Source organism: Chlorocebus sabaeus, chromosome 2 (genome assembly GCF_047675955.1).
Source record: "Chlorocebus sabaeus isolate Y175 chromosome 2, mChlSab1.0.hap1, whole genome shotgun sequence".
Lineage (NCBI taxonomy): Eukaryota > Metazoa > Chordata > Mammalia > Primates > Cercopithecidae > Chlorocebus > Chlorocebus sabaeus.
In genome coordinates, this window is record NC_132905.1 from 16874202 (window position 1) to 16900903 (window position 26702).

General features: G+C 46.8%; 1 protein-coding gene across 21 annotated transcripts in view; it reads left to right on the forward strand.

The window, feature by feature from the left end:
- Positions 1-3132: 3132 nt before the first annotated feature.
- Positions 3133-26702, forward strand: part of ZMYND8 (zinc finger MYND-type containing 8) — a 148748-nt gene continuing 125178 nt past the window's right edge. For 7 of the 21 annotated variants that reach the window (XM_037982681.2, XM_073006103.1, XM_073006124.1 and 4 more), the window contains exons 1-2: positions 3574-3623; positions 12101-12171. In XM_037982681.2, coding sequence (XP_037838609.1) covers positions 3589-3623; positions 12101-12171 — 106 coding nt within the window. In that variant the 5' untranslated portion in view covers positions 3574-3588. Of the gene's footprint in view, positions 3347-3565; positions 3624-4490; positions 4562-7178; positions 7532-7658; positions 8304-12100; positions 12172-21490; positions 22049-26702 lie in introns of those variants that run through there. The other 14 variants (XM_008014891.3, XM_008014990.3, XM_008014928.3 and 11 more) reach the window with 11 other exon arrangements.

Below are 26702 nucleotides of genomic sequence, written 5' to 3' on the forward strand. Positions count from 1 at the left end.
AGTACTGAAAACCCACCTCAATAGGGTTGGTCTTCTTCAGGTTGCAGCACTCAGTTGTGATCACGCCACTGCACTCCAGCCTGGGCAACAGAGCGAGACACTGTATCGAAAAACAAACAAAACTGGTCTACCTCCTAAAATAAAACACAGATTATGCAGTTGCTGTTGGTAGGTTTTAGCCTCATTGTTTCTGCTGTGCTTGGTTCAGCTTTGCTTTTGCTTCTTTCTTTAGAGGCAGGTGAAAGTACAGAGTTTAGGGATGTGAAGTGCTCACGGGGATGGACGTCTGATCTCTGGCACTTCCCAGCTGTGTGACCTTGGGCAGCTCACTTCACCTCTCTGGGCTTAGTTCCAGGTTTCTAACAATGTCACCTACTTCAGGAATCAGTCTATGTAAAGCACTAATTTAGAAGTAGCTGCTGGGCTACTCACTGCAGTGGGGCTTTAAGAGGAGCTGCTGAATGGATTTCTAGATTGAGACCTGCAACATTTGGTTTTATTTCCTGCTTATCAGCCACATTCCATCAAGCCCAGGACCAGCCCTTCGTAGGCCTCTGCCCCAGGCTTTCTTTTCAATCTGTGTTCCTCCCAGGATTCCATCTGCCATCATACTTTTGTGTCTGTCCCCAGTCGAATTGCTGTTTTCCAGATAACCTCAGACCTACCCGAATGCCAACAGCATTCCTCAAACAGAGCAGAGCTGCCAGAATAAGCCAGCAGCTTCCTGCTCTTTGCCCCAGAAAACATTTCAAGTGATCAAGTGATCAGAGAAAGGGAGGGAGGCAGGGAGGATGCTGTAGCTGCTTATGCAACAAGCTTTAATCCCAGGTTAAAATCCACCACGCACACCAGCGGCATATTTTATTTCCTCATTGGTTCGTGGAATTAGCTGCATGCCAGATCTGCTACCAACCCCACAGTCCTGTTTGTTCCCCTCCAAGCAGCACCCGCAGAAACAAACAGCATTCCATATGGGATGGTGGTGGAGGGCCGCTGCCCACACAGCTAGGAGGGCGAGCACCGAGCACGCACTGCTTCACTGTGGCCTCCACCTCTCGCCTCCTCCCATTTGGTCTCCCCATGCAGCTTTCTACCTCCAGGAAGAACAGGCCCCTCCCTTCTGGTGAGGCCCAGGCCTGCTGTCCTGAGCGCTGGAGCTTTGTCAGGTTGGGTGGCCATGGAACTGTCCCTCCCTGCAGCTTGGCCTCAGCAGTCTAAAACAGTAACAACAGCAACATCCTGTCCGTTTTCATAAAGCCTGGGTCCTGCCCTGCAGTACAGCGAGTTTCAATTCCCAGCTCGTTCCTGAGCCTGTTTGATAGGAGATTCCCGGCCAGGAAGAATTTATGTACAAGCAGTGGGCATCTGTTGTCCATGTGGGGGTTGGAAGGGCAGGGAAAGCAAGCCATCAGCTCTTCGTTTTCTTTGTGGGAACTGTGTGGGACAAGAAAGCCCACAAGTCCTAATTTTAGGAGGAGAGGGGAGACTTTATTGCTCCAGAGTTATGCCTCCTGGCATATGGCTGCGTTAACTCTGGAAGCTTTCTCCAGCCTCTAAAGAATGGTGTTTATTTAGCTTCTGTGGTTCCAGCTTGCTGTTTTAAAAAATCCTGTTAATTAAGCACCTTGTCATTTAAAATGCTGAAGGAAAGAAAGCAGGAAAACTTGGACATTTTAAGGTCCTTTTCGATCTCTGGGTACAGACCAACTGCAAAGGCAGCTTTAGGGAGGGGACCAGCAAAGACCTCCTAACGCAATTGAAGTGGGTAGAATGATAAGCAGCTCTGAACAACCAGTTAATATTTTACTGGGGAGTGGTGCCAGAGATGGGGGGTGGGGGGGCTGCCAAATGGAGGGCTGTGTGTGAAATCGCTGCTCCATCTGCCTTGGGGGACGAAAAGAAGCCGTTCTCTGTGCAAATAAATGGAAGCAAGAATCCTTAGGAAGCCCAGGGGATTTGTCTGCCCACCGAGGAGGGCCCAACTCCCCCAGGCACACACATACAGGGATGATTGTGGCAGGAAGGGCTGACCTACGGGGGTAGGCCTGACGCATAATGGGGGCTCTTGTTTCCGGGCTGAGCGTGCCATCTTTCTGTCTCCCTCTGGATTGAAATGGCTTCTCAGCCCGAGAGGCACTGCCTGTGCCCTGGATTCACAAGGTACACGCCTCCCTGGGAAGCAAAGGCTGAGAGACAGCAGCTCTCTCTCTCTCTCTCTGCATCTGCCGGGAGAGCTGCAGCTGGTATTTTTCCACAGGCCTTTGCTGTGATCTCAAGGCCTAGTTTTTCCCAGCCAGGCCCGGAGTCCGAGAGAGGGTTAACAGGCAGGAAGCCGAAGGCATCGCAGGCTAATACGGAAGTCAGATTTGTGTTTAACTGACAGGTTTAGCAGGCCTCGGCCATGGGGGAGGGGCCGGGAGGCAAGGGAAGTTTGTAGATCCAGGCATGTGGCCTGCGAGGAGGGCTTTGGGTTTTTCTTAGGGTAAGGACGGAGAGGGGTCCCCCTTGGCATCGTGGCAGGAACCCACGTTGATTTTGCACGCAGGACTGGCTAAGCAGGGCGAGAGGCCCACGGCTCTCTGGCCTGCCTTGCAAGGAGGCATGGGGACAATGACTATGCAAACTTGACCACTCTGCTCCCCTCCTCCCCTCAGCAGCTACTCCTCGCTCCTCAGAGAAGGCAGGGCTGCTCTCTGCTGATTTTTCGTGGCTCCCCCGGTCTGCCTGCTTCCCCAGCTCCTCAGAGGCCTGCCTCAAGCCCCTTTTTCTGGCCCCCTTGGCTGTTTCCGTGGGACTCCCCATTCCCCAGCTTCCCCTTCCCCTTGGAGAGTCACCCTGCTGGACTGTTCTAGAAAACGGCCGGCCTTCCTCCCTGGACAAGGGCCGTTTCTCTGGGGGCAGGTGAGGGTGAGCCTTTCCAGCCCACTCCAAGAAACTCCCTTCCCAGGGGCCTCCAGTCCTCAGGCTTCCCTGGAGCAGGTCAGGCTGGCTGCCCTGGCTGGCCCGTGCCGGGAAATCTAGCCAGGGTGCAGGAGAAGTGCGTGTGGGGGCCCCTTTCCCAAGTTTTTCTTGCTGCAAAAGGCCTAGCTTAGCCTGTCTTTTTCTATGCACAGGATGGCTCTTGCTCACCCGAGCCTCACAAAGATAATCGCTCAGGAAGTGTTTCAGCCAATCCGGGGCGGCTTTACACTCCGATTTGCCAGGGCAGCCAATCGGGGATGAGCTTTTATTAGGCGGCCAGATCATCAGCCGAAGTGCCAAACCCTTTTTCTGTGAGAACTAGGAGCCTGTCCTCCATGTTTTATAAGTATTGACATTACACAGTGTTAACAATGCATCCACAGAGGTAAGCTCGACTTTTTAACCATCTTTTTTCCCCCTCCCTCTGAGACATCCGAATTGTGGGCGAGCAGTGTGATTTCTCTGTGGCTGGCCGTGCCACACTCACCCCCAGAGCACTTATGTTAACTTGGAACTGTTTAGAGAGAATTTTTTTGCTTTCTTGGGTCACATGGCTCAGTAGCCATTAGCCATAGCTTGATTTTGCAAACTGGCAAGGGCCTGGCACACCTTTCCTTCCACCAGGGCATGGTGTTTCTGGAAGAGTTTGAAGCTAGATCCTGGTATGCCAAAAAAGAAGCTTTTTTTTTTTTTTTTTCTTCTTCTTCTTTTTTCTTTCCCTCTTCCCTCTCTCTTCCCCTCTCTCTCTCTCTGAGCAGTTCCCCCCCCCCCCCCCCGCACTATTGTCTTCTCTTTTGCCACATGCCCTGCTGGGGGAAGAAAATGGAAGGTAAGCAAACAGGCTCCTCTCCAAGGAGAGCTCATGGCAGACAGCAGAGCAGGCAAGTTTGCCTCTCCAAAGAGGTTCTGGGAAGGCTGGATAAGTTTTGACAAGAGAGGAGCATGTTTGCAAAAGAATTGAACCCTCAGCAGAGCAGTGCTAAGGAGAGTCTAGCTCCTGGGGCCTAGGTGGGTGGTGGTGTCTGTACACGGTCTTCTCTTATTCTACAGAGCTTCTGCACTTGAAACTACATTGTTCAGCCTGTTTTCCTGACTTAGGTTGCTACAGAGTGTTCTGCAAGCCAGTCTACAGCCAGCAAATGTTTCTGAAAGTGTTTTCGAGGTTTTGGAGGAAGTTTTTGGAGTAGGGATGGGGACTGGGGGGTGTGGGGAGAGAGATCTTGGACAACATCCTGCAAAAAAAAAAAAAAAAAAAAAAATCTGCAAGGATTCTGAATCCCTTAGTTTTCTACTCTTGCATGATTTTCAAGGAACTAATGTTACCTTTTATCCTTGTTTTCATTTTCCTGTCCCTTTTATACATTGTATCCTCCTCTCTTCTCCTGTGTGATGGAGTGTAGAGGAAATAAAATCATGTCTGTGGCTCATGACAGCATTCCATATTCAGTTGTTGGGTTGTGTTGTTGTTGTTGTTGTGTGTTTTTAATAATACCATGTAACTGTTTAAAAAAATTTCCTTTTTGATCAAGTCCCAAATCTGCCAGCCTGTTCTCTCTTCCTAACTGTGGAAAAATGAGACGGTTGCTTGAACATTTGTTGGGTAAGTAAAGCAATCCATTTCCTCTGTGACCATGTTTGAAGAGTTTTGCGAACATTTGGGGTCTGTTTGTAATAGGGGGTCTTGGCTGCAGGAGTTGGGGGCTTCATTAGCAGGAACAAAATAAGGGCTTTTTAAAGAGTGTCTTGATTTTAGGTGACTGTTTGAATCCACTGTTTTTCCTGATAACCTGCAGCTAGGATTGAAGATTATACTTCCTGTTTACCCTGAGTCAGGGGAGAAGTGTTTAGTTCATTGTGACTTGACTCTAGACCTTTAATGGGGTTTGTTTGGATATTCAAACTGTGAGTAGGTGATGTGCTTGTGAAATGTAATGAAACTGCTTGTTCTTAGAGTTGCAGAGCCCTAAAAACATTGGTGGGGCAGAAGCTGGTGGTGGTGGTGGTGGTGGTATGTGTGTGCTGGGGGGTGGTGGTGTCAGTGTGCTCATGCTTTAGGACTTATGTATAGTGCAAAATCTCATCTGCCACCAGACTGGGTTTGATTCAGGACTCACTGACCAACACATTTTGGCCTTTTTTCAGGTCTCATCCACACATCTGTATGCATGCTGACCCCACATAAGATTTGTCACTTTTTACATTTCCCTTGACCTCTTAAGGCTGCAGCTAGAAGTTAAGTGGGAAAAGTAGAGTCTTGTTTAGCATTACCTTTAGAATTTCCCTAGAAGTTCAGTACGTAAATTTTCAGCTTGGAGACCAATCTGACATGACTGTAAATGCAGGAAATATATTCAATTGCTGTGTTATGTCAACTTTATGGAGTCAGTAATCTTTTTTCTTTCAAATGAGTGTCCAGTAGCCCACTTTCTGACACCAAATTGGAAAAAGGCTCATTTAATCAGGAGAAACGTTTCGTACCACATTCTAAGTTGAAAAAAGTCTGTGCAAGGCGGGCCAGCTTAGCTTCTTAAGAGTAAAACTGCAGGCAGTTAATGATGTTACATACTTGAAACTGAACAGTGCCACTGCCCCAAACAAGTAAGTTTAGACACTCAGCTATTTTCTTTGTTCTTATCTCCTTGCTGTAAATGGAAATTACATATTGAAGTTCTTGTGGCCTCCCTAGAAGCAGTGTCTAATCATAAGACTCCTGGTTTGGTGCCTTCAACGTTTGCATAATACTGTGTGTGTTGGGCTGGAAGGGAACTTAAGGGCAAGGCGTTTGTCCTCTAAAAGCTTGCATTAAAATGGCTCCCACAGGTTTGGAGAGCCAAGATCTGTTTTCAGATGTACAGCCCCCAACAAGTTACCAACACTGGACCAAGCTAGCCACTTTTCCTCTGGTACTGTGACCCCTACCAAGCATGAGTCTGTAAAAAGTTAATTGCTTTCAAAGTAGCGTTATTTTCCAGTTTCAGGAAAGGGGAAAAAAATGTCTGCATTGCAGCAGGACTAGGTAGGGACGGCAGTACTGGCTCCCAGAGCAGCCCAATGGGGTTCTTCTACTCTAGCTTTTAAACCAATAGACTTGGAGGAAAGGTTAAAGATTGACAATTACAGTGGCCGAACTAAGAACGGGCCTTCTGGAAATTTCTACCATCTTTGTTCCTTTTAGGAAAAGCGGATCTGCCAAACAGAAGAGTCTCCTACCTTCCATTCCTAGGTCATCTCCCTTCCCTTCTTCCCCCCAACCCCCCTTCTTTTTCTCATCAAGGTAGAATGTTCTCTCTGCCACGTTTGTAAATTGCAGAGGGAGGAACAGAATGTTGGGCTGTTTTCCTTTCTCCTTCTGCCTCCTCAGTCCCCAAAGAGGATACACAGCTGCAAGGAGCAAACACAGACACACTGAAGCTTTTGATTCTTCTTCTTTTTTTTTCCTTCAAGACCCTCCAGGATGGATTCACTTTCTGCTTTGGGAAATTAAGTGGCATTCACGTGGGGGAGGGGGAGTAACTGCTTTTATTAGCTCCAGAAAATGGTCAGTGTTCAGTCTGTAACTAGGAATTAATTATATATAATCACTCAGTAAACTTTCTACAGAGTTTTTCTAATTGCTGAGCCTGATCATAGTTAGCCCGTTGGCGCCAAGTCCAGTTACTTTTATAATTAACAGCTCAAAGATTTGAGTCAGAAAGAAACAATTGGGGGCCTCTTGGATTATAAATTAGGGATGAAAACAATAGCTTTTTTTCCTTTCTTTCTTGTAACCCCTTTTATTTTAAACAAAACATTCCCCCTTTTCTTTCCCTGGGAGAACCAGTGGGGAGACTGCATCAGGTCTTAAATATGAGGACGGGAGACACTTTTTGGGAAGTGGGGTGACAGTAACCTAGAAAACCCTGAGGCAAAGGTAGGTTTTTAAAAGTCCAGCCACTTCCAATGTGTGATGTCTTTGTTCTTTTGCCCTCTTTCCCCTTCTCTCTCCTGTGGCAGAGGCAGCAGACATTTGTCAGCCTGGGAACCCTCAATCTGGCTTTGCCTCTGGTTGACTCTGGAAAGAAAGATACATTCAAAGGGGCCTTCGCTACTGAACAGCAGAGGTTTAAAAAGGGAATGTTTCGAAGCCTTTGGTTACTCTTAAAATGCAAAATCTGAGCAAGGGTTCACCCTTCGCTCAGGTTGCTAAGATTATGGTTGCCCTCCCCCCCTACTTCCCACTCTCCTTGCAGACAAACAAGCAGGCAGTGGCCATGCCAGCTCTGCAGCCAGTGTGCTGCCAGCCTGCCCCCCCCATCCTGATTACCTACCTACCAGCCGACGGGGGCCAATGGCCTGTCCTTGCCCTGGCATGGCCTTGGGCACTGTGCCCTCCTTTCTCCCCTGGAGCTAAAAAGCAGTCACCTTGAAACTCCTCACTCCCAGCACCAGAGGAGTTCTGAGGCCAATGCTCAGACCTGTAACAGTAAATGACGTTATCCACTCAGGCTGTTAGTTCGGCCTCTGAAAGCGGGTTTTGCAAAACCCATTGTTAATTCTCAGGCTCTGTTGGGGGTGGTCAGAAATCTAATTTGTGAGTATCCTGTGCATTGGATAAGGGAATGTTTTCCTTGTGTTTCTCCTCTGCAGACTGGGATTGTCTTTCCTTGATGTTAACTGTCTTAGGACTGGCTGCTTCAGAGGGCTGGGTATTTGGTGGCTGTTTGCAAGCTTATAAACAGCCTTTTTATTTTACCTTGGCTGTAGACTGAGGTGCAGCCCTTTAGCTTGGCTTTTCAGATGCCTGCTGTCCTTGAAGCACTTTCATTTTACCTAGCACCTTTTTGGTATGGATGCAAAGCTGGTTTCTAATAGACTGAGAAGAGAAGGGGGACCGAGCTTCCTCCTCGCCTCCCCCCAGCCTGCTCACTGGGAACATTTTTGTGTTTGCACAGACACCTGTCCGTCTGCAGTCTGTGCCACGGGGCTGCACAATTCCTAACCTTCTACCCACCTACTTCGAGGGCAAGGGGGCCTCATCACAGAGCCTCATGTTGAAAGCTCAGGATCTACAAGAGAAGGCTTTTCCTTAGGAACCTGTGACTTCACAAACTCTCCCTGTCATTGCAGAGTTTTTTTTAAGCTTCTAAACGTTGGGTTGTTGGTGTCCTTTGGTTCAGCTTTTCCTAGTTCTGGTATTTAGGAAGGTGGCTTTGAAACTAGCAGGGCTGCTTAAACAAGAGCTACAGCTATTGAACAAACTGCTACCATTTTAGCTTCAACACAGGAATGAGGCAGTGTTGCCAGACGCCATTTTAAGAATCCTGCATAAATAGCTTAGCTACCGATGACTCTGCCTGTTTTAGGTGAGTGCTTATATAAAGCTGCTCTGCTAACCATTCCCCCCCACCCCAATTTCTTAAAAAATTAATTGCAGATTTAGGGAAGCATGGTTTTTAATTTTGATGTTCACTATTTTATAATCTAGAAGAGGAAGATGTTATGCCTTGGGGATTAAATATTTCTTACAGCCTGGACCATTTTGGTATTTTGAATGAAAGTAAAAACCTGGAAAAGTCCTTTCGAATGATGCATGATTCTTGAATTGCTGTGCGATGATCCTCATCTGTAGAACCAGAGTCTTGTGCATGTTGGTTATATGTTCTAGATGGCTTAGATATTCTTCTTTAAAAGTCAAATAGTAGGGGCACTTGGGGAAAAGAAATATGTGGGCATTGTGTATCCAGGCATTTTTCTGTCAAAACTAGATGCTTGCTTTTTTCTCTCTCTTGGAAGTGTTGAGGAGATGAGATTCCTGGGAATTACGGACCATCCCTGAGTCCTCAGAATTAATAATCAGAAAGCTTAAAGCATCCTGGAGGTGCAGTAGTTCATCTGCAACTTTTAATTGCTCTTTTTTCAGTGCATGCAGGTTAAGAAGTAAGCATAGGTTTTCTTGCTCAGGCATTGGGAAAGAAATCTTTTATTCTTTCTGGGATGGGATGGGGTGGTCTTGGTTATCTTTGCAGGTACTGTTATTTCTTTGAATTGCCTGAAATGTATCAGTTTGTGAAATCTACAGGCAAATGACTTGGGTAAATGTGAGTGTAAGAGGTGGTGGTGTATACAATGTATCTAACTAGTTGATGGTATATTTTCCTATTGGAGTGAGAAATTGTTTGCTTTTCAGCTAATTTTACCCTTTTTCTTTAGCGGGCCCCCAGTTTCCTCAACAGACCTTTAAAGGGAGAAAAGTAATGTCAGTTTGAAACAAGAGCTTGTTGTCCCATTGTTTTTGATTTAAATCATCAGGGTCGCTGGAAGCTAGCAGATATGGAAGGAAATAAGCTGCCTATGTTCTAAGACTTCAATGTATTAATGACAGAAGTTCAAAGTATTTTCTCAAGATGCAGCTGCCTTTTCTTTTTAACAATTATTTGACTGTTTTTCTTCCCCCAAATGACTGAACAGTTCTTAACCGAAATTGACCAACATCAGTGGGGCAATTCAGACAGGTACAGATCTTTTCTTGCCACTACTTTTGATGTAATATTCATGTTTTTTTTTCCTAATAACATACTAGTTCTTAACACTAAACCAAAAAAACAACAACAACAACAAAAAAAAAAACAAAAAACACACACACAAAAACCGAAATCAGTGGCATAGGAAAAAGGAAGTCCCTTTAGATGTGGCTATTCAAAATGACTAATTTTGCATTCTGGTCTTTGCTTTTGTAAGTGAAGTTTTTTTTTTTTTTTTCCTCCCTCCTTTTAATGCATAGACACTGCAGTTTCCTTTAGCCAAATACAAGTTATTGTGTGCGTGCATGTGTGTGCATGGGTTCCTTTTGAAAGGATGGTTTGCTGATCTGTGAAAAAGATGGTTTTCTTAAATTGTTGTGCTTGAAATCTTGTGCTAAAGCTGGTGGTGCTATTGCTAAAGTTGGGTGATTATGGTGCCCACTTGTAATGCTTGGAAAGATAAAACAACTTAACTTTTTTTTCCCTCTCTCTTCTGCTCCAGCATTGATTATCTTAAAACTCAGAGGCAAATACCCACCACATAACTAGTTTGCATTTTCCTCGTCTCTCAGCAGCATTCCTGCCTGAAGTATTCAGCTCCTCTAGGCTGTTACAAGCCAAATAATTGTTCCCTTGAATGCAGCCTTCCTCCATGATCAATACACCTTTGAATGTTTTCATCGCTGCAGAAATCCTTCGAGTGGGTTTTTTGGGCTCAGTTCTGCATAATTGTTTCCCTCACCACTGTAGATTTCAGTTGGATCACAGATTAGCGTTTTCTCTATTACTCAAAATATGGGATCAGTTTCAAGAAGTTTAGAATTTCACATACTTCATGCTAGAGAGGGAAACAGAATTCTAGTTGCTAGAAAAGATCAAGGTTGCTATTTGTTCCTTTGAAGTGAACTGTCTACCCATCTCCGAGGGCTGCATGGGGCTTTTTGTTAAGATGTATTTCCAGTCACCCCAAGCCAGAACCCATCAACAGCATCCAGTTGGACAACCTGTGCATGTTTCAGGCGGAGTGTGTTTCTGAGTTGAGAATGTTTTCTCCTTAAGTTGGAATAGAAAGCATTAGTGCTGAAATCACCTTCAATAAATCACTGTTGTATTATTGCATATAAGTGATGTGTTTAAATTTAGCAGGCTGCTTTCTCCTGATGAAAACCATTTGTGGCAACATGTCGGTTGTTTCTTTGGTGATTTGTGTCGCAGGCTTTCTTTACAGATGCTGTGTAAATGAAATTGTTAACGGGGCTCAGCATCAGAGTGCTAAATGTGTGAATATTCTCATTTAAAACCAGCTACCTTTCTTCATCTCCAAGCTCCTATAATTTAACTCTGAACTATAATCGTTTCCTTTCTATCTAGCTCCCATCCCAAATCCTCTCCTCCTAACATGGAACTCTCCTAAAATCTTCCCCTTATACTAGGGTTTGAGACATGAGGCTGTCTTTTTGGGCCTTTTGCGTTGTCACAGTCCCAGACCACGGAACACAAACAGGACATTCTCTTTTCCCCAGCCTCCTTCCTGTCCTGGCTTTGAGTCTTCCAAATGGAAAATTCCAGCCATATCAATTGGTGATGCACCCATTTCTTCCTGTGGAACCACAGTCTGATGGAATTGCTTCTGGAGTAAATGCCCGGCTTCAGTGTCAGCCTGAATGTTCGGAAAGTTCTAGCACCTCAAACCATTTGCATCTATGAAAAGCATAACTCTATTTTTTTTCCTTTGGTTTAGCTTGTGAGTTCTCTGTAGGAGGAAGATCTCATATGGCCGGCTCTCTTTCAACTCCAGTTCCAGCAGAGAGAGAGAGAATGTTCTGGGTGACAGACCCTCCCAGCCAAGGGGCTTGCTTTATTTGCTTCTCTCCCCAACCCTCCACTCTTAGCCTTTGTCTTTTGAATAATCCTTCCTCATTCCACTTTTGTGGTGGGGGATAATTAGTCACAACTCAGTAGTAAGCCGTGCCTGCTGTAGAGAGGAAGCATTCAGGGTGTTGGAAGTGTGGAGACCCCGGTCTGATTCCTGGAATCAGTGCTCCTCGGTTCAGTGTTTTGAGACCAGGTCTTTAGCTTCTAGCTGGGCATGTTCTTCTGCTTTGTAATTTAACCTATATCTTTTTTTTTTTTTTTTTTTTTTTCATGTTCCTGCCTCATCAGGGAATTGTAAGGTTTAGGGGGAGGTGTGGGAAATCTTACTCTTTGCCCTAAAGTATTCAGAGATCAGAATTCTGGATACCCTGCAGAACCCCTCCAACCTCCCTGCCTTTGAACCCTGTGTTAACAATGAGAAGCTTGTTTATTTGAAAGCTGGGTTCTCATTGGCCCACAGGGGTAGGTTGTAATTGTGTGTCTAAAAAATTGCCTTTTGCATTCCCCAATAGCATGACAACTGGAATAGTAATTTGACTTAAAAAAAAAAAAAAAACCAAAAAAAAACAACCTAGTGTCTTAAAAAACTCCTTTAGGACTCTTCACACTTTGTTGAAATCAGGTGTGGGTTTCCTTCCCCAAGCCCTGGATAAGGATGAGGGAATGCCTTTAAGGTGGGTTTGTTGCTAAAACTTCCCAATAGCTGCCCCCATGGGGCCAGTTCTCAGCCTTCCTAAACATGAACATAATTTGCTCTGTTTCAGCTTGGCTGAAGAGGAAATAAAAACAGAACAGGAGGTGGTAGAGGGCATGGATATCTCTACTCGCTCCAAAGGTGAGTAAAAATCTTGGTTTATCTATTCTAGAGCTAAGGAGGAAATTGGAATTTCTTTTTGTTGTTGTAGAGCAGTGAAGTGTGGCTCTCTGAGCCGACGTTGTAACTCTTCTTGGATTTTCAGATATAAGATTCTTTGATGGATGAACTTAATTTATGGAGAACTCTCCTCCTTTTGGTTTTCTTTCCCTGGTGTCTGTGTCAGTGTCCTGACAGTGAATTTTACCTGTGTGTCATGACGGAGGGTGGCTGGCTACCTCTTCGCAGGGTGACTTTCAGAAGCCACGGTTTAAATAAAGCATGTTCTGGAAGCCACCAGAGCCTCTAGCTGCCGCTTGTTTTCTGATTTTAACAACAGGCCTCTGGAATCCCAGAAGTGGGATGAAGTCAGCCTGCTTCATTGGAAAGTGGTGGTCTTGGGTTAGAGATAAAAAGCAAGTGTAGAGCTTGCCGGGATGCCGGGGCCAGTGTTTGCATTTAGTTCAAAATTTAGCAAATCAGGGCAAACACAATTTATGGGTTTATTCACAAGCCTAGAGTAGACTCCTGAATATCTTCTAATTGAGGGATTGGTACTTTTCATTTGGTCTGTGTGAAAGAGGTTTTATGAGGCTTCCCAAAAGGAAGCAGTTATTCACTTTTACCTTCAGGGTGCTTTTACAAATGAGCTGCTGGAGTGTTTTTCGTATCTTTGGTTGATGAAAAGGCTCATCTCCAAACTTAATGGTTGTACCAAGGTGTTTTCATTCCTTCAACACGTCACTGTGTGCTTGCTTGGAACACACAGCCTTGCACTGGGGGTTATGGGGAGGGAGGAAGAGGCTGGACAGGGTTACTGCAGACTACCGGAAGGAGGTTCTCATATGGCTGCAGAGTGTTGCACAAAGGGACTCCCTAAAGGCATCTGAAACCAAAAGCATTTTGAGGATTGTTTTAAGACAGCGTGTCGCCGGGCATGGTGGCTCATGCCTATAATCCCAGCACTTTGGGAGGCCAAGGTGGGCGATCACGAGGTCACGCGTTCGAGACCAGCCTGGCCAACATGGTGAAATCCCCGTCTCTACTAAAATACAAAAATTAGCCGGGCATGGTGGCACACACCTGTAATCCTAGCTACTTAGGAGGTTGAGGCAGGAGAATCACTTGAGCCCGGGAGGCGGAGGTTGCAGTGAGCTGAGATCGTGCCACTGCGCTCCAGCCTGGGTGACAGAGCAAGATGCCATCTCAAAAAACAACAAAAAAAAGACAGCATGTCATTTTGGGGCAAAGTTGGGGGTCCAGTAGTCAAGGCTGGGACCCGGGAAGTGGGAGCTGACTGCTGGTCTCCGGCAGCGGTCACAGGAGGGGAGGCACCCCAGGTGGGAAGGCCTGGCTTACTGGGTGGGTGCTTTATGCTGGGGAGCAGCAGGAGGAGGCTGGGTGGAGGCAGAGGGCTGCTGCCCCCTCATCACAGCGCGACCCAGCCTGTGCGGGGTGGCAGGAGGTTTCAGATCCATTGATGGTGAAGAGAGCTGAGCCACCACGGACTTCAGAGCAAGGAAGGTACCTTCTCGCAGAGGTGTTTTTGATGTTGCGGGAGCGCGAGCCTCTCAGCCACTTCTCAGCCGCCTTGTTGTGGTCAGAATCAAATGTGGTCCAGCAGGAGACAGGGACTGAAGAGAGGGGTCCAGGAGGTGGAGGTCTTGTCCCTGTTCTGCTGCTTACCTTCCCCAGGGGGCTTGGACACTGGCTTTGTCCCTTCATTTTTGTACTTGTGATGTGGGGTGTTGGATTAGATTCTATCCAAGCATGACCAAGATGAGTGACCGTTGTCTCTTTCTCTCTTCTCTCCTCCACTCCCCTCAGCAGCCAGGACACGCTTCAAAAACGTGAATTGGGGTCAGGCACAGTGGCGCATGCCAATCATCCCAGCTACTTCAGAGACTGAGGTGGGAGGATCAGTTGAGGCCAGGAGTTCCAAACCAGCCTGGGCAACTTAATGAGACCCCCCCCGACCCCCATCTCTGTTAAAAAAAAAAAAAAGTGGGCTGAGTGCGGTGGCTCACACCTGTAATCCTAGCACTTTGGGAGGCTGAGGCGGATGGATTGCTGGATCTCAGGAGTTCGAGACCAGCCTGGGCAACACGGTGAAACCTTGTCTCTACTAAAATATGAAAAAATTAGATGGGCGTGGTGGCATGTGCCTATAATCCCAGTTACTTGGGAGGCTGAAGCGGAAGAATTGCTTGAACCTAGGAGGCGGAGGTTGCAGTGAGCCAAGATCACACCTATGCATTCCAGCCTGGGGGACAGAGCGAGACTCCGGCTCAAAAAAAAAGAGTGGATCGGGTTCTGTCTCGTTTTGCTAACTCCTTCCGATGACTTTCCAGTACCCTTCCACTCAGGTCTGAAGTCACCGTGACCTGCCTACCTGGGCCAGCCCTGTTTACCTTTGTTTCCTTTGTGACGTTCTCTTCTCTTTGTGCCATTTCTTCACTTGAGCTCCTTGGCCTCCTTCCTCTTGGTTCCTTCCTTGGGGCCCCTGTGTGTCTTTTGCCGGGAGCAGGCTGCCCATTTCTTATTGTGATCTCAGGCTTATCTCAGATGGTGGCTCCTCAAGGAGGCTTTTGGTGGCCACCTAGTCTGAAGGTGTCATTTTGTCATTTTCTGTTTTATATATATATTTTTTCTCTTTAAAGACAACGTCTTATTCCATTATCCTGGCTAGAGTGCACTGGTATGATCATAGCCCACTGTATCCTTGATATCCTGGGCTCAAAGCTCACTGTAGCCTCAATCTCCTGGGCTCAAGCTATCTTCCCACCTCAGCCTCCTGAGTACTGGGACTACAGGTGCACGCCACCTCACCTGGCTAATTAAAAAAAATTTTTTTTTGTAGGGATGAGGTCGCGGTGGGTTGCCCAGGCTGGTCTGAAACTCTTGGCCTCAAGTGATCCTCTCTCTTTGACTTCCCAAAGTGCTGGGATTATAGGCATGTGCCACCATATCTGGCCAATTTTCTATGTTTTTAAAATGAACTTTTAATGTGAGAGTAGTATTAGATTTCCAGAGAAATTTTGAGGATAGTGCCAAGAGTTCCCATGTTAGCCCCTGGCTCCACACACACAATTTCTTCTATTATTAACATCATACACTAGTGTGGTGTAATTGTCACAAATAATGCATCAATTTTGATATGTTATTACCAACTAAAGGCTATCCCTTATTCAGATTTCCTTCAGTTTTCCGCGAAAGTCCGTTTTCTGTTCTAGAATCCCACTCAGGATTCCTTGTTACATTTAGTTGTCTGCCTGGGCTCCTGTTGGCTGTGACAGTTTCTTAGACTTTTCTTGTTTTTGTTGAACTTACCGGTTTTCAGGAATACTGGTCAGGCATTTTGTAGATGTCCTCTCAGTTGGGATTTTTATGATGTGCTTCTCGTGATTAGACTGGTAAACAGTGATTATGGGTTTTGGGGAGGAAGAAGACTACATAGGGTAAAATGCCATTTTCATCATATCACATCAAGGGTATGTGTTATTAATAAGAGCTATCGCTGTTGGCCCAGCGCAGTGGCTCACACCTGTAATCCCAGGACTTTGGGAGGCCAAGGCGGGAGGATCATCTGAGGTCAAGAGTTTGAGACCAGCCTGGCCAACATGGTGAAACCCCGCCTCTACTAAAAATGTAAAAATTAGCTGGGTGTGGTGGCAGGCACCTCTCTACTTGGGAGGCGGAGGCAGGATAATCACTTGAACCCAGGGTGGAGGGTGTGGAGGCGGAGGTTGAAGTGAGCCAAGACTGTGCCACTGCACTCCAGTCTGGGAAATAGAATTAGACTGTCTCAAAAAGAAAGAAAAAAAAGATTTATCACTGTTGATATTGACCATGACTATCTGTCTGTGGTAGAGCTTTCTTCTCTTTCCATCCTTTGCTCTTTGGAAGGAAGTCACACAGTGTCACCCACACTTAAAGAGTGAAGAGCTATGCTTCACCTCCTTGAAAGCAGAGGCTTGACATAAATTATTTTGGGGCCGGGCGTGGTGGCTCATACCTGTAATCCCAGCACTTTGAGAGGCCGAGGTGGGCAGATGACTTGAGGCCAGGAGTTGGAGACCAGCCTGGCCAACATGGCAAAATTCCATCTCTACTAAAAATACAAACATCGTATGCCTATAATCCCAGCTACTTGGGAGACTGATGCAGAAAAATCACTTGAACCCAAGAGGTGGAGGTTGCAGTGAGCCGAGATTCCACGACTGCACTCCAGCCTGGGTGACAGTGAGACTCTGTCTCAAAAAAAATAAATAAAAAATAAAATAAAATAAAAAAATAAAAATTTAGAATTCTTCTGTATGGGGTATTGGTCTCTTCTTCCTTATGTATTTATTCAGTCATTTATCTCCATCAGTGTGGACTCTGGGATGGTTACTTTATACTGTGGGTTGTAATCCAGTACTACTTATTTATTTTATTGTTCAAATAATTCCAGCTTTGGCAGTTGGGAGCTCTTTCTGTTGGCTCTTGTGTCCCCTTGACAGACTCCATCGTTGTGGGGTTTATTTGTTCGTTTGAGACAGCCTCGTTCTGCTGCCCAGGCTGGAGTGCAGTGGTGCAATCACAGCTTATCACAGCCTTGACCTGCTGGGCTCAAGCAGTCCTCTTGCCTCAGCCTCCCCAGTAGCTGGAACCACAGGCATGCATCACCACAGTTGGCTTTTTTTTGTTCTTTTTATTTGTAGAGATGGAGTCTCGCTGTGTTGTCCAGGCTGGTTTTGAATTTCCCAGACTCAAGTGATCCTATCACTTTGGCCTCCCATAGGGTTGCAGGTGTGAACCACCATGCCAGGCCAGCCTATCGAGCACTTGCTTTTTTCTTTTCTTTTTTTTTTTTTGAGACGGAGTCTTGCTCTGTCACCCAGGCTGGAGTGCAATGGCACAATCTCAGCTCACTGCAAGCTCCGCCTCTCAGGTTCACGCCATTCTCCTGCCTTGGCTTCCCGAGTAGCTGAGACTACAGGCGCCCGCCACCACGCCCGGCTAATTTTTTGTATTTGTAGTAGAGACGGAGTTTCACCATGTTAGCCAGGATGATCTCAATCGCCTGACGTTGTGATCCGCCAGCCTCGGCCTCCCAAAGTGCTGGGATTACAGGCTTGAGCCACCGCGCCCAGCCATTATTGAGTACTTTCTTGCCTTCTGGCACTATAAGATGCTCCAGGCTCATTTTGTATGTCTTTGCCTCAGCCCTAAAATCATCCATTTCTCTATGGATCCTGCTTTCTTTCTTTCTCTTTACTCTCTTTCTTTCTTTCCTTCTTTCTTGCTTGCTTTCTTTTCTTTTTTTTTTTTTTTAAGATGTAGTCTTGCTCTGTCGCGGAGGCTGGAGTGCAGTGGTACGATCTCAGCTCACTGCAACCTCCACATCCCAGGTTCAAGCAATTCCTCTGCCCCAGACTCCCAAGTACCTGGGATTACAGGCGCGTGCCACCATGCCTGGCTAATTTTTTTTGTATTTTTAGCACAGAAGGGGTTTCACCATGTTGGCCAGACTGGTCTCGAACTCCTGACCTCAGGCAATCCACCTGCCTCGGCTTCCTAGAGTGCTGGGATTACAGGTGTGAGCCACCGCACCCGGTGGATCCTGGTTTCTTTTATTGGAGAATAATATTAGAAGCCAAGATCTGGGCACTAAGTGTGCTCATTTTGTTTGTTTGTTTGTTTGTTTGTTTTTGAGATGGAGTTTCCCTCTGTTGCCCAGGCTGGAGTGCAGTGGCACACGATCTCGGCTCATTGCAACCTCTGCCTCCTGGTTTCAAATGATTCTCCTGCCTCAGCCTCCTGAGTAGCTGGGACTACAGGTGTGCACTACTACACCTGGCTAATTTTTGTATTTTTAGTAGAGATGGGGTTTCACTATGTTGGCCAGGCTGGTCTCGAACTCCTGACCTCCTGATTCTCCTGCCTTGGCCTCCCAAAGTGCTGGGATTACAGGCATGAACCACTGCACCTGGCCAATTGTGCTCATTGCTACTGGAATGTCTTTGTTCTAGATTCTCTCTCTTTTTTTTTTTGAGATGGAGTCTCACTCTGTCACCCAGGCTGGAGTGCAGTGGCACACTCTAAGCTCACTGCAACCCCTGCCTCCCAGGTTCAAGCAATTCTCCTGCCCCAGCCTTCCAAGTAGCTGGGACTATAGGTGTGCACCACCATGCCTGGTTAATTTTTTAATTTTTAGTAGAGATGGGGTTTTGCCATGTTAGCCAGGCTGGTCTCGAACTCCTGACCTCAAGTGATCTGCCTGCCTTGGCCTCCTCCCAAAGTGTTGGGATTATAGGTGTGAGCCACCTTGCTTCTAGATTCTCTCAATGGACAACAAAGAAGGATATATACACATACTGTGTAAACATTTTTACATGTGTCCATCTGTGTCTATATCAGCTAAACATGAGTTCATTCTCTAGTTCGACCTTTTCTTTCCCATTACCGCATGGATCATTCTAGCCTTCTTCCCTGGTTCTCTGTAACGTCCTAATCCAACAGTGAGAAGGCTGGCTTCTACTGTCCACCGTTCGTTTACTATTTTGTGGTACATTTTAACCTGATCTACAGTGTACAGTCTGATGAACTTTAACACACGTTCACGCTCGTGGGACCATGACCCAGATCAAGATAATTAAACATTTCCAGCATCCAGAGGGTTCCTCCGTCACTCTGATTTTGTTTATAGCCTTTGTCCTCACTTTGTATTTTCTTATTTGTTACTCTGCTAGAATGCTGGCCGCTGTATTTTTTTTTTTTTACATTAAAAAAAATATTTTTTGAGACAGAGTCTTGCTCTGTTGCCCAGGCTGGGGTGCAGTGGCTCGACCTTGGCTCGCTGCAACCTTCATTTCCCGGGTTCAAGTGATTCTCCTGCCTCAGCCTCCTGAGTAACGGGGGCATGCGCTACCACGCCCGGCTAATTTTTGTATTTTTAGTAGCGATGGGGTTTCTCCATGTTGGCCAGACTGGTCTGAAACTCCTGATCTCAGGTGATCCACTCGCCTCAGCCTCCCAAAGTGCTGGGATTACAGATGTGAGCCACCGCGCCCCTGGCCTTTGTTTGTTTTTTTTTTTTTTTCCAAAATACGTGGAATCTCATTGAGTTGCCCCGGCTGCAGTGCAGTGCTCTTGCCATCATAGTACACTACAGCCTCTAAATCCTGGGCTTGAGCGATTCTGCTGCCTCAGCCTCCCGAGTAGCTGGGACTGTAAGTGCGCACCATGGTTTCAAGTTCCCTCTTTAAGCACACCTGGACCACCTGGACCATCATGCCTTTGATTTGAGAGGCCGGTGCCATTGAGATTTAAAACACCTGACTTCTGACTGGGTGACTTACGCCTGTAATCCCAGCACTTTGGGAGGCCAGTGCAGGTGGATCATGAGGTCAGGAGTTTGAGACCAGCCTGGCTGATATGGTGAAACCCCATCTCCACAAAAAATAGAAAATTAGCCAGGCGTAGTGGCGGGCACCTGTAATCTCAGCTACTCAGGAGGCTGAGGCAGGGGAATCGCTGGAAACCAGGAGGCAGAAGTTGCAGTGAGCTGAGATCATGCCGCTGCACTCCAGCCTGGGTGACAGAGTGAGACTCCATCTCACAAAAAAAACAACAAAAAACACCTGGCTTCTAGAGCCAGATTTCCTGGTTCTGTCTTGCCCCCGCTTTCTAGCTGAGTTATTACTTGTGGCTAAGTTTCCTTTTGTAAATGGAGATGATAAAGATAGAAAGTTATGGCTAAGATGAACTTTTCTTACACAGAGTACTCAGAATGGTTCCTGGGACAGGGTGGCTGCTCAAAAATGTTAGCTGGTTTGCATCAACTTAGAGACAGTGAATTTTTATTGCTAGGTCTGTCAGGTGGTGAGAATGACTGTGTTCTGCCATTTCCCCCACTTGCAGCCTCTAGGAAGAAGGTCTGGAGGCAGATGAGGAAACCATGCCCGGAAGACCCCCTGCTCAGAGGGGGCACAGTGAAGAATTGTGGGCCGGGCGTGGTGGCTCACGCCTGTAATCCCAGCACTTTGGGAGGCTGAGGCGGGCGGATCATGAGGTCAGGAGATCGAGACCATCTTGGCCAACATGGTGAAACCCCGTCTCTACTAAAAATACAAAAAATTAGCCGGGCGTGGTGATGGGCACCCGTAGTCCCAGCTACTCGGGAGGCTGAGGCAGGAGAATAACGTGAACCTGGGAGGTGCAACTTGCAGTGAGCCGAGATCGCACCACTGCACTCCAGCCTGGGTGACAGAGCGAGACTCTGTCTCAGAAAAAAAAAAAAAAGGAAAGAATTATGTAGGGTTGCCCAGCAGGCAGGCTCGGGACCAGATAGGAATTAGCTTCTTTCCATCTAGTCTGGTGCTTTGCACTTCCCTGCAAGCTTCCTGTCCTGTTGGCCTCTGCAACATTTGAAGAAGCTGTTCTGCAGGTATTTGGAAGAATTTTCTCAGGTGCTTGGGAATTCTTGCTTTGGTAGGGAATCATTGAGGGGAAGGGGTCACCCTGTTTTGAGGGAGAACTTTCCCCAAAGATTCCCTGGGGTGATTGTCATTATGTGAAATTGAGCTGTTGGCCGGGCGCGGTGGCTCAAGCCTGTAATCCCAGCACTTTGGGAGGCCGAGATGGGCGGATCACGAGGTCAGGAGATCGAGACCATCCTGGCTAACACGGTGAAACCCCGTCTCTACTAAAAAATACAAAAAATTAGCCGGGCGAGCTGGCGGGCGCCTGTAGTCCCAGCTACTCAGGAGGCTGAGGCAGGAGAATGGCATGAACCTGGGAGGCAGAGCTTGCAGTGAGCCGAGATCATGCCACTGCACTCCAGCCTGGGCGACAGAGCAAGACTCCGTCTCAAAAAAAAAAAGAAAAAAAGAAACTGAGCTCTTGTGGCATTTGGTGGTGGTAGCTTCTGTTTCTGGCGCACCTTTGTGTGGAGTCACTTGGCTTAATATGCAAAGGCCTGGGGTTGAGATCGGGGTTGCTGAGGTTCCCAGAGCTGAAGTCTACATGGTGAAAATACGATTCTGTGAAGCTGACTGGGATGAAGCCTTATCTCTTGTTCAGTCCCAGTGATCTCAGCGTCCACAGTGGGATGATCTCCAGGCTCAGTGAACGTGTTTTTTTTCCCCTCCAGCCTGCTTTTCTTGGGAAGTTGAGGGACTCTGTTCCCCCGTGACATAGCCCGGGTCAGGGTCCTTCGGTTCTGAGCAGGAAAGGGATGGACTGCAGGTGGTCTGTTGGTGTGAAGCTGCTCCCACGGCATTGGTGGGAAGGCTGGAGGTCCAGGCCGCTGTCGGGAGTAGAGCCAGCCCGGAGCCTCCTCAGGGACAATAGCGCAAAGTCCACGTTCACGTCTCTGCCCTCTGGCCAGGGAAGGGCTAATATCCTGGACCCCTGGACCCACCAACGCTGTCCCCACTGGGAAAGAGTTGGTTCCTCAAAAGGAGATAAGGTGACCCCTCTACCATCTTATGAACCTGGCAACGTGTTTTTCTCTACTTGCAGTTAGAAAACAGGCGCTGAGCCGTCCTCTCCTTGGGAAACTTAGAAACTGACAATAATTGGTGCGCAATTCCTCAGTCCTGTTCCTACATCTAGTCCCTGTGACCTTTCAGTTTCTCTAACTGAATTTCAATTTTTACGCCCCTCTCCCCTTGACATGTACTCACTTATTAACTGAGTAATTCCCAAGCCAGTCATTGCCATTATGCCGGCCTTGGCATTTAGTAGAGCGTTTTAGCTCTCAGGAGACGAAGTTTTGGAGCTTTCAGGATGTCAGGTTGACATTTGTGTCCGAGGGTAATGATCCTGCTGAAAGATGCTCCTACATGAATGGGAAGTGCCATCTTGATGCCAGGTGTGTTTGCGTGGCTGATATTTTCTGGGTACTTCATGGCATGATAGGCAAATTACTTCATTTAATTCTCATACTAATTCCATGATGTGGGTGTGTCATTCCCATTTTACAGTTAAGGAAACTGAGGCTCAGATGAATTAAGGAAGTGTCAAAGTAGGGATGGAACGAGGGTCAGGTTTTATCTTTATTTATTAATTATATAGATGGGTTATTGCTGTGTTGCCCAGGCTGGTCTTGAACTCATGGGCTCGAGGGATCCACCTACCTCGGCCTTCCAAAATGCTAGGGTTACAAGCGTGAGCCACCACACCCTGCCCTTTGGTTTTTAAACCTTTTTTTTTTTTTTTGATAAGAGTGTTTACGGTCCCTAGATTTTAAACCTTTTTTTTTTTTGGTAAGAGTGTTTAAGGTCCCTAGATTTCAAACCTTTGTACTTAACCATGACCTGTATTCCAAGGGTTGCAAGTCAAATGCCTGAAGGGGCCCAACAGGTAGATCAGTGATTGTGGCTGGCATCTGGGGATGCAGGGGGAAGGGGAGCTTTGGTGAATGGGAGAGTGTGCCAAAGTGGGGAGGGTGCCTCCATCTGATTGCTGACCAGCAGGAATATCACCCGCTGTGGCTAGCTGGGATTTTCTTTTCCCCTGTAAAACTACCTGATTTAGAAATGTGGTGTATGTAGACTGGCTTCTCTAAAGATCATGCGTGAACCCAACAAAACACATTTCTGGGTCAGAAGAAGCCGAGGGCTGTCATTTTGCATTCCCTGTGCGACACTGGCCATGGCACAATTCATTGCACAATTTGGCCTCACCATGTGTGAGTCAGAACAAGTGCCTTGAAGACCAGGGATTTGCAGCCTGAGAAATGATGTACTCTGCGGGTTGAATTCGCGTCTCCATACAAAGGCTCCCCTGTTTGGGCTGCTTGCATCTTGATCCTGCCATGTGTGCGTTTTGTGGTAATGCTTGTGGTGTGTGGATGCCAGCCTGCCAAAGCTGAAACCATTTTTAAAAATGTCTGTGTAATGTCACCGGCACAAGGGAATGAAAGACTTGGAAACACGCACAGATGCAGCGGAAGGAAGCCCAAGATATTAAAATCTTGAACAGTATCATTCTTGCTAAGATTTGCCGGGGTATGGATGTGTTTTCAGAGACAGGATGCTAGAGAATATACAATTATAGCAATTTGCTAACCAGCCCCAGACCTTAATTAGCAAAGGATCCTTGTTCTCACTGTTGTATGTAAATTAAGATTTTCACAAAGGGATTGTTTATGAGGACGGCTGTGAGATAGAGACCTTCTGTCATTTTTCAAGGAAACTCTTTCAGAAAATATAACCACAAACACTTTTAAATCACAGCGCGATGCAGAAGTGCTGAGAATTTTTCTTTCAAAAAATGAGCATCAGTATTTTTAACCGTATTTTGGCTCCTCTCTATCTCCGACAGCCCAAGAAGTGCCATCCATGTACTGTGCAGTGGAAAGAATTTATTTGTGAGTTAGATGACTACCAGATTGTTCCTCTCCTAACAAGGTCTAAAATATCCCAGAACTCTGAAGATGTCTGATTATGGTTTTGCAAATGAGAAATCATCTACCTTCTCTTGGCCAGCATCGTCTCTACTGTGCATCTGTTCAAGGAATCCTGTCGGCAGTGTCTGTGCAATTTAGCTTTGTGGTTCACTCATGCAAACCTTGTGTTTGCCCCATTTTTGAAGCATGACCCACGTTATATGTTTATGTGGCTATCATTATTCTAGAAGACTGTGATCTAAAATCGACTGTTTCAAGCTTAGTTTAAAAAGAACCATCTCTTCTTTTTCCTCTCTAAATGCCTGTAGAGTAAGAGTATCAGGACTGAGGCCTTTTAGAGATCTGGGTACTTTTTATTGCCTGAGAGTTTATTTTATTTAATTAATTAATTTATTTGAGACGGAGTCATGCTCTGTCGCCTGGGTTGGAGTGCAGTGGCCGGATCTCAGCTCACTGCAAGCTCCGCCTCCCGGGTTTACGCCATTCTCCTGCCTCAGCCTCCCGTGTAGCTGGGACTACAGGCGCCCGCCACCTCGCCCAGCTAGGTTTTTGTATTTTTTTTTTTTTTTTGAGACGGAGTCTCGCTCTGTCGCCCAGGCTGGAGAGCAGTGGCGCAATCTCGGCTCACTGCAAGCTCCGCCTCCCGGGTTCACGCCATTCTCCTGCCTCAGCCTCCCGAGTAGCTGGGACCACAGGCGCCCGCCACTGCGCCCGGCTAATTTTTTTCTATTTTTTAGTAGAGACGGGGTTTCACCGTGTTAGCCAGAATGGTCTCGATCTCCTGACCTCGTGATCCGCCCGTCTCGGCCTCCCAAAGTGCTGGGATTACAGGCTTGAGCCACCGCGCCCGGCCTGCCTGAGAGTTTAAAATAGTCATTCCTTCATTGTTCTCCATTGGTAATGGATCCTTTACCAATGACTTGAGGTTATCAGTTTGGAAAGACCAGGTGTCATGGCGGTGGGGCGGGTGAGTGGAATGATAATAAGCACCCTTCAGCTTCCTGTGACTTCCCTCACCTATCCTGGGCTTTCCTGGGAACCTAAAGATCCAGCACTTTATAGACTTAAGAAAAAAAAACCGAAACCTTTATTGACATATAATTCACATACCATACAATTCTCCTTTATTTTTGTTTGTTTGAGACAAGGTCTCTCTCTGTCGCCCAAGCTGGAGTGCAGTGGGGTGATCTCGGCTCACTGCAGCTTTGATTTCCTGGGCTTAAGCGATCCTCCCACTGCAGCCTCCTGAGTAGCTGGGACTACAGGCGTGTACTACCACCCCTGGCTAATTTTTATGTTTTTTTGTAGAGATGAGGTTTCATCATGTTGCCCACGCTGGTCTTGAACTCCTGGACTCAAGCGATCCTCCTGTCTTGGCCTCCCAGAGTACTGGGATTACCATTGTGAGCCACCACCCCTGGCCCAGTTATCCATTTAAAGTGAATAGTTTTATGGTTTTTAATATATTTTCACGGAGGCCGGGTGTGGTGGCTGACGCTTGTAATCCCAGCACTTTTGGAGGCCGAGGCGGGTGGATCACCTGAGGTCAGGACTTCGGATCAGCCTGGCCGACATCGTGAAACCCTGTCTCTACTAAAAATACAAAAAATTAGCTGGGTGTGGTGGCGCGCCTGTGTAATCCCAGCTACTCAGGAGGCTGAGGCGGGAGAATTGCTTGAACGCAAACGCGGGAGGTGGAGGTTGCAGTGAGCCAAGATTGCGCCACGGCACTCCAGCCTGGATGACAGAGCAAGACTCTGTCTAAAATATATATATATATGTATTTTTTTGGTTGTTTTTTTCACAGAGTTGTGCAGCCAACATCACAATCAGTTGTAGATTTTCATCACCCCCAGTAAGAAACTTCATACTCGTTAGCAGTCACTTCCCATTCCCCGCTTACCCCAGTGCCTGGCAAGTACCAGTCTACTTTCTGTGCCTGTGGATTTGCTTATGCTAGACATTTCATATAAATGGAATCATACAGTATGTGACCTTTTGGTCTGAGTTCTTTCACTTTGAATAATGTTGTCAAGGCTCATCCACATTCTTGTAGCATAGATCATCAGTACAGACTGTCCCTGACTTACAATGGTGCGGAAGTGATACTTTCAGTACAAACAGTACTTGGCATTTTGGATTTTTGATCTTTTCTCTGGCTAGCATCAGTATGAGACTGTCTTGGGGTGCCAGGCACCTCCCAGTCAGCCACATGATCACAAGGATAAACAAACAATCTATACGACCATTCTGTTTTCACTTTCGTTATGGTATTCTATAAATTACATGAGAGAGTCAACACTATTATACAGTAGACTTTGCATTAGATGATTTTGCCCAACTCTTAAGTGTTCTGAGCACATTTAAAGTAGGCTAGGCTAAGCTATGGTGTTCCCTAGGTTAGGTATATTAGATGCCTATTTATTTATTTATTTATTCATTCCTCCCTCCCTCCTTCCCATCCTTAATTTCCTTTTTTTTTCTCTTTTTTTTTGAGATGGGGGTCTCACTTTTATACCCACACTGGAGTGCAGTGGTGCAATCTCAGCTGACTGCACCCCTCTGCCTCCTGGTTCAAGCGATTCTCCTGCCTCAGCCTCCCGAGTAGCTGGGACTACAGGTGAGCACCATCACCCCCAGCTAATTTTTGTATTTTTCCTTTTTTTGAAATGGAGTCTCACTCTGTCACCAGGCTGGAGTGCAGTGGTACTATCTCGGGTCACTGCGACCTTTGCCTCCCAGGTTCAAGCGATTCTCAGTCTCCCGAGGAGCTGGGACTACAGGCACGTGCCACCATGCCCAGCTAATTTTTATATTTTTTTAGTAGAGACGAGGTTTCACCATGTTGGCCAGGATGGTCTCAATCTCTTGATATGTGATCCACCCGCCTCGGCCTCCCAAAGTGTTGGAGTTACTGGCGTAAGCCACCGTGCCCTGCCGTGTATTTTTAATAGAGACGGGGTTTCACCATGTTGGCCAGGCTGGTCTCAAACTCCTGACCTCAAGTGATCTGCCTCCCTCAGCCTTCCAAAGTGCTGCCTGCCTTACTTTCTGATGGGGTCTCACAATGTTGCCCAGGCTGGAGTGCAATGGTGGGCTCAAGGGATCCTCTGGT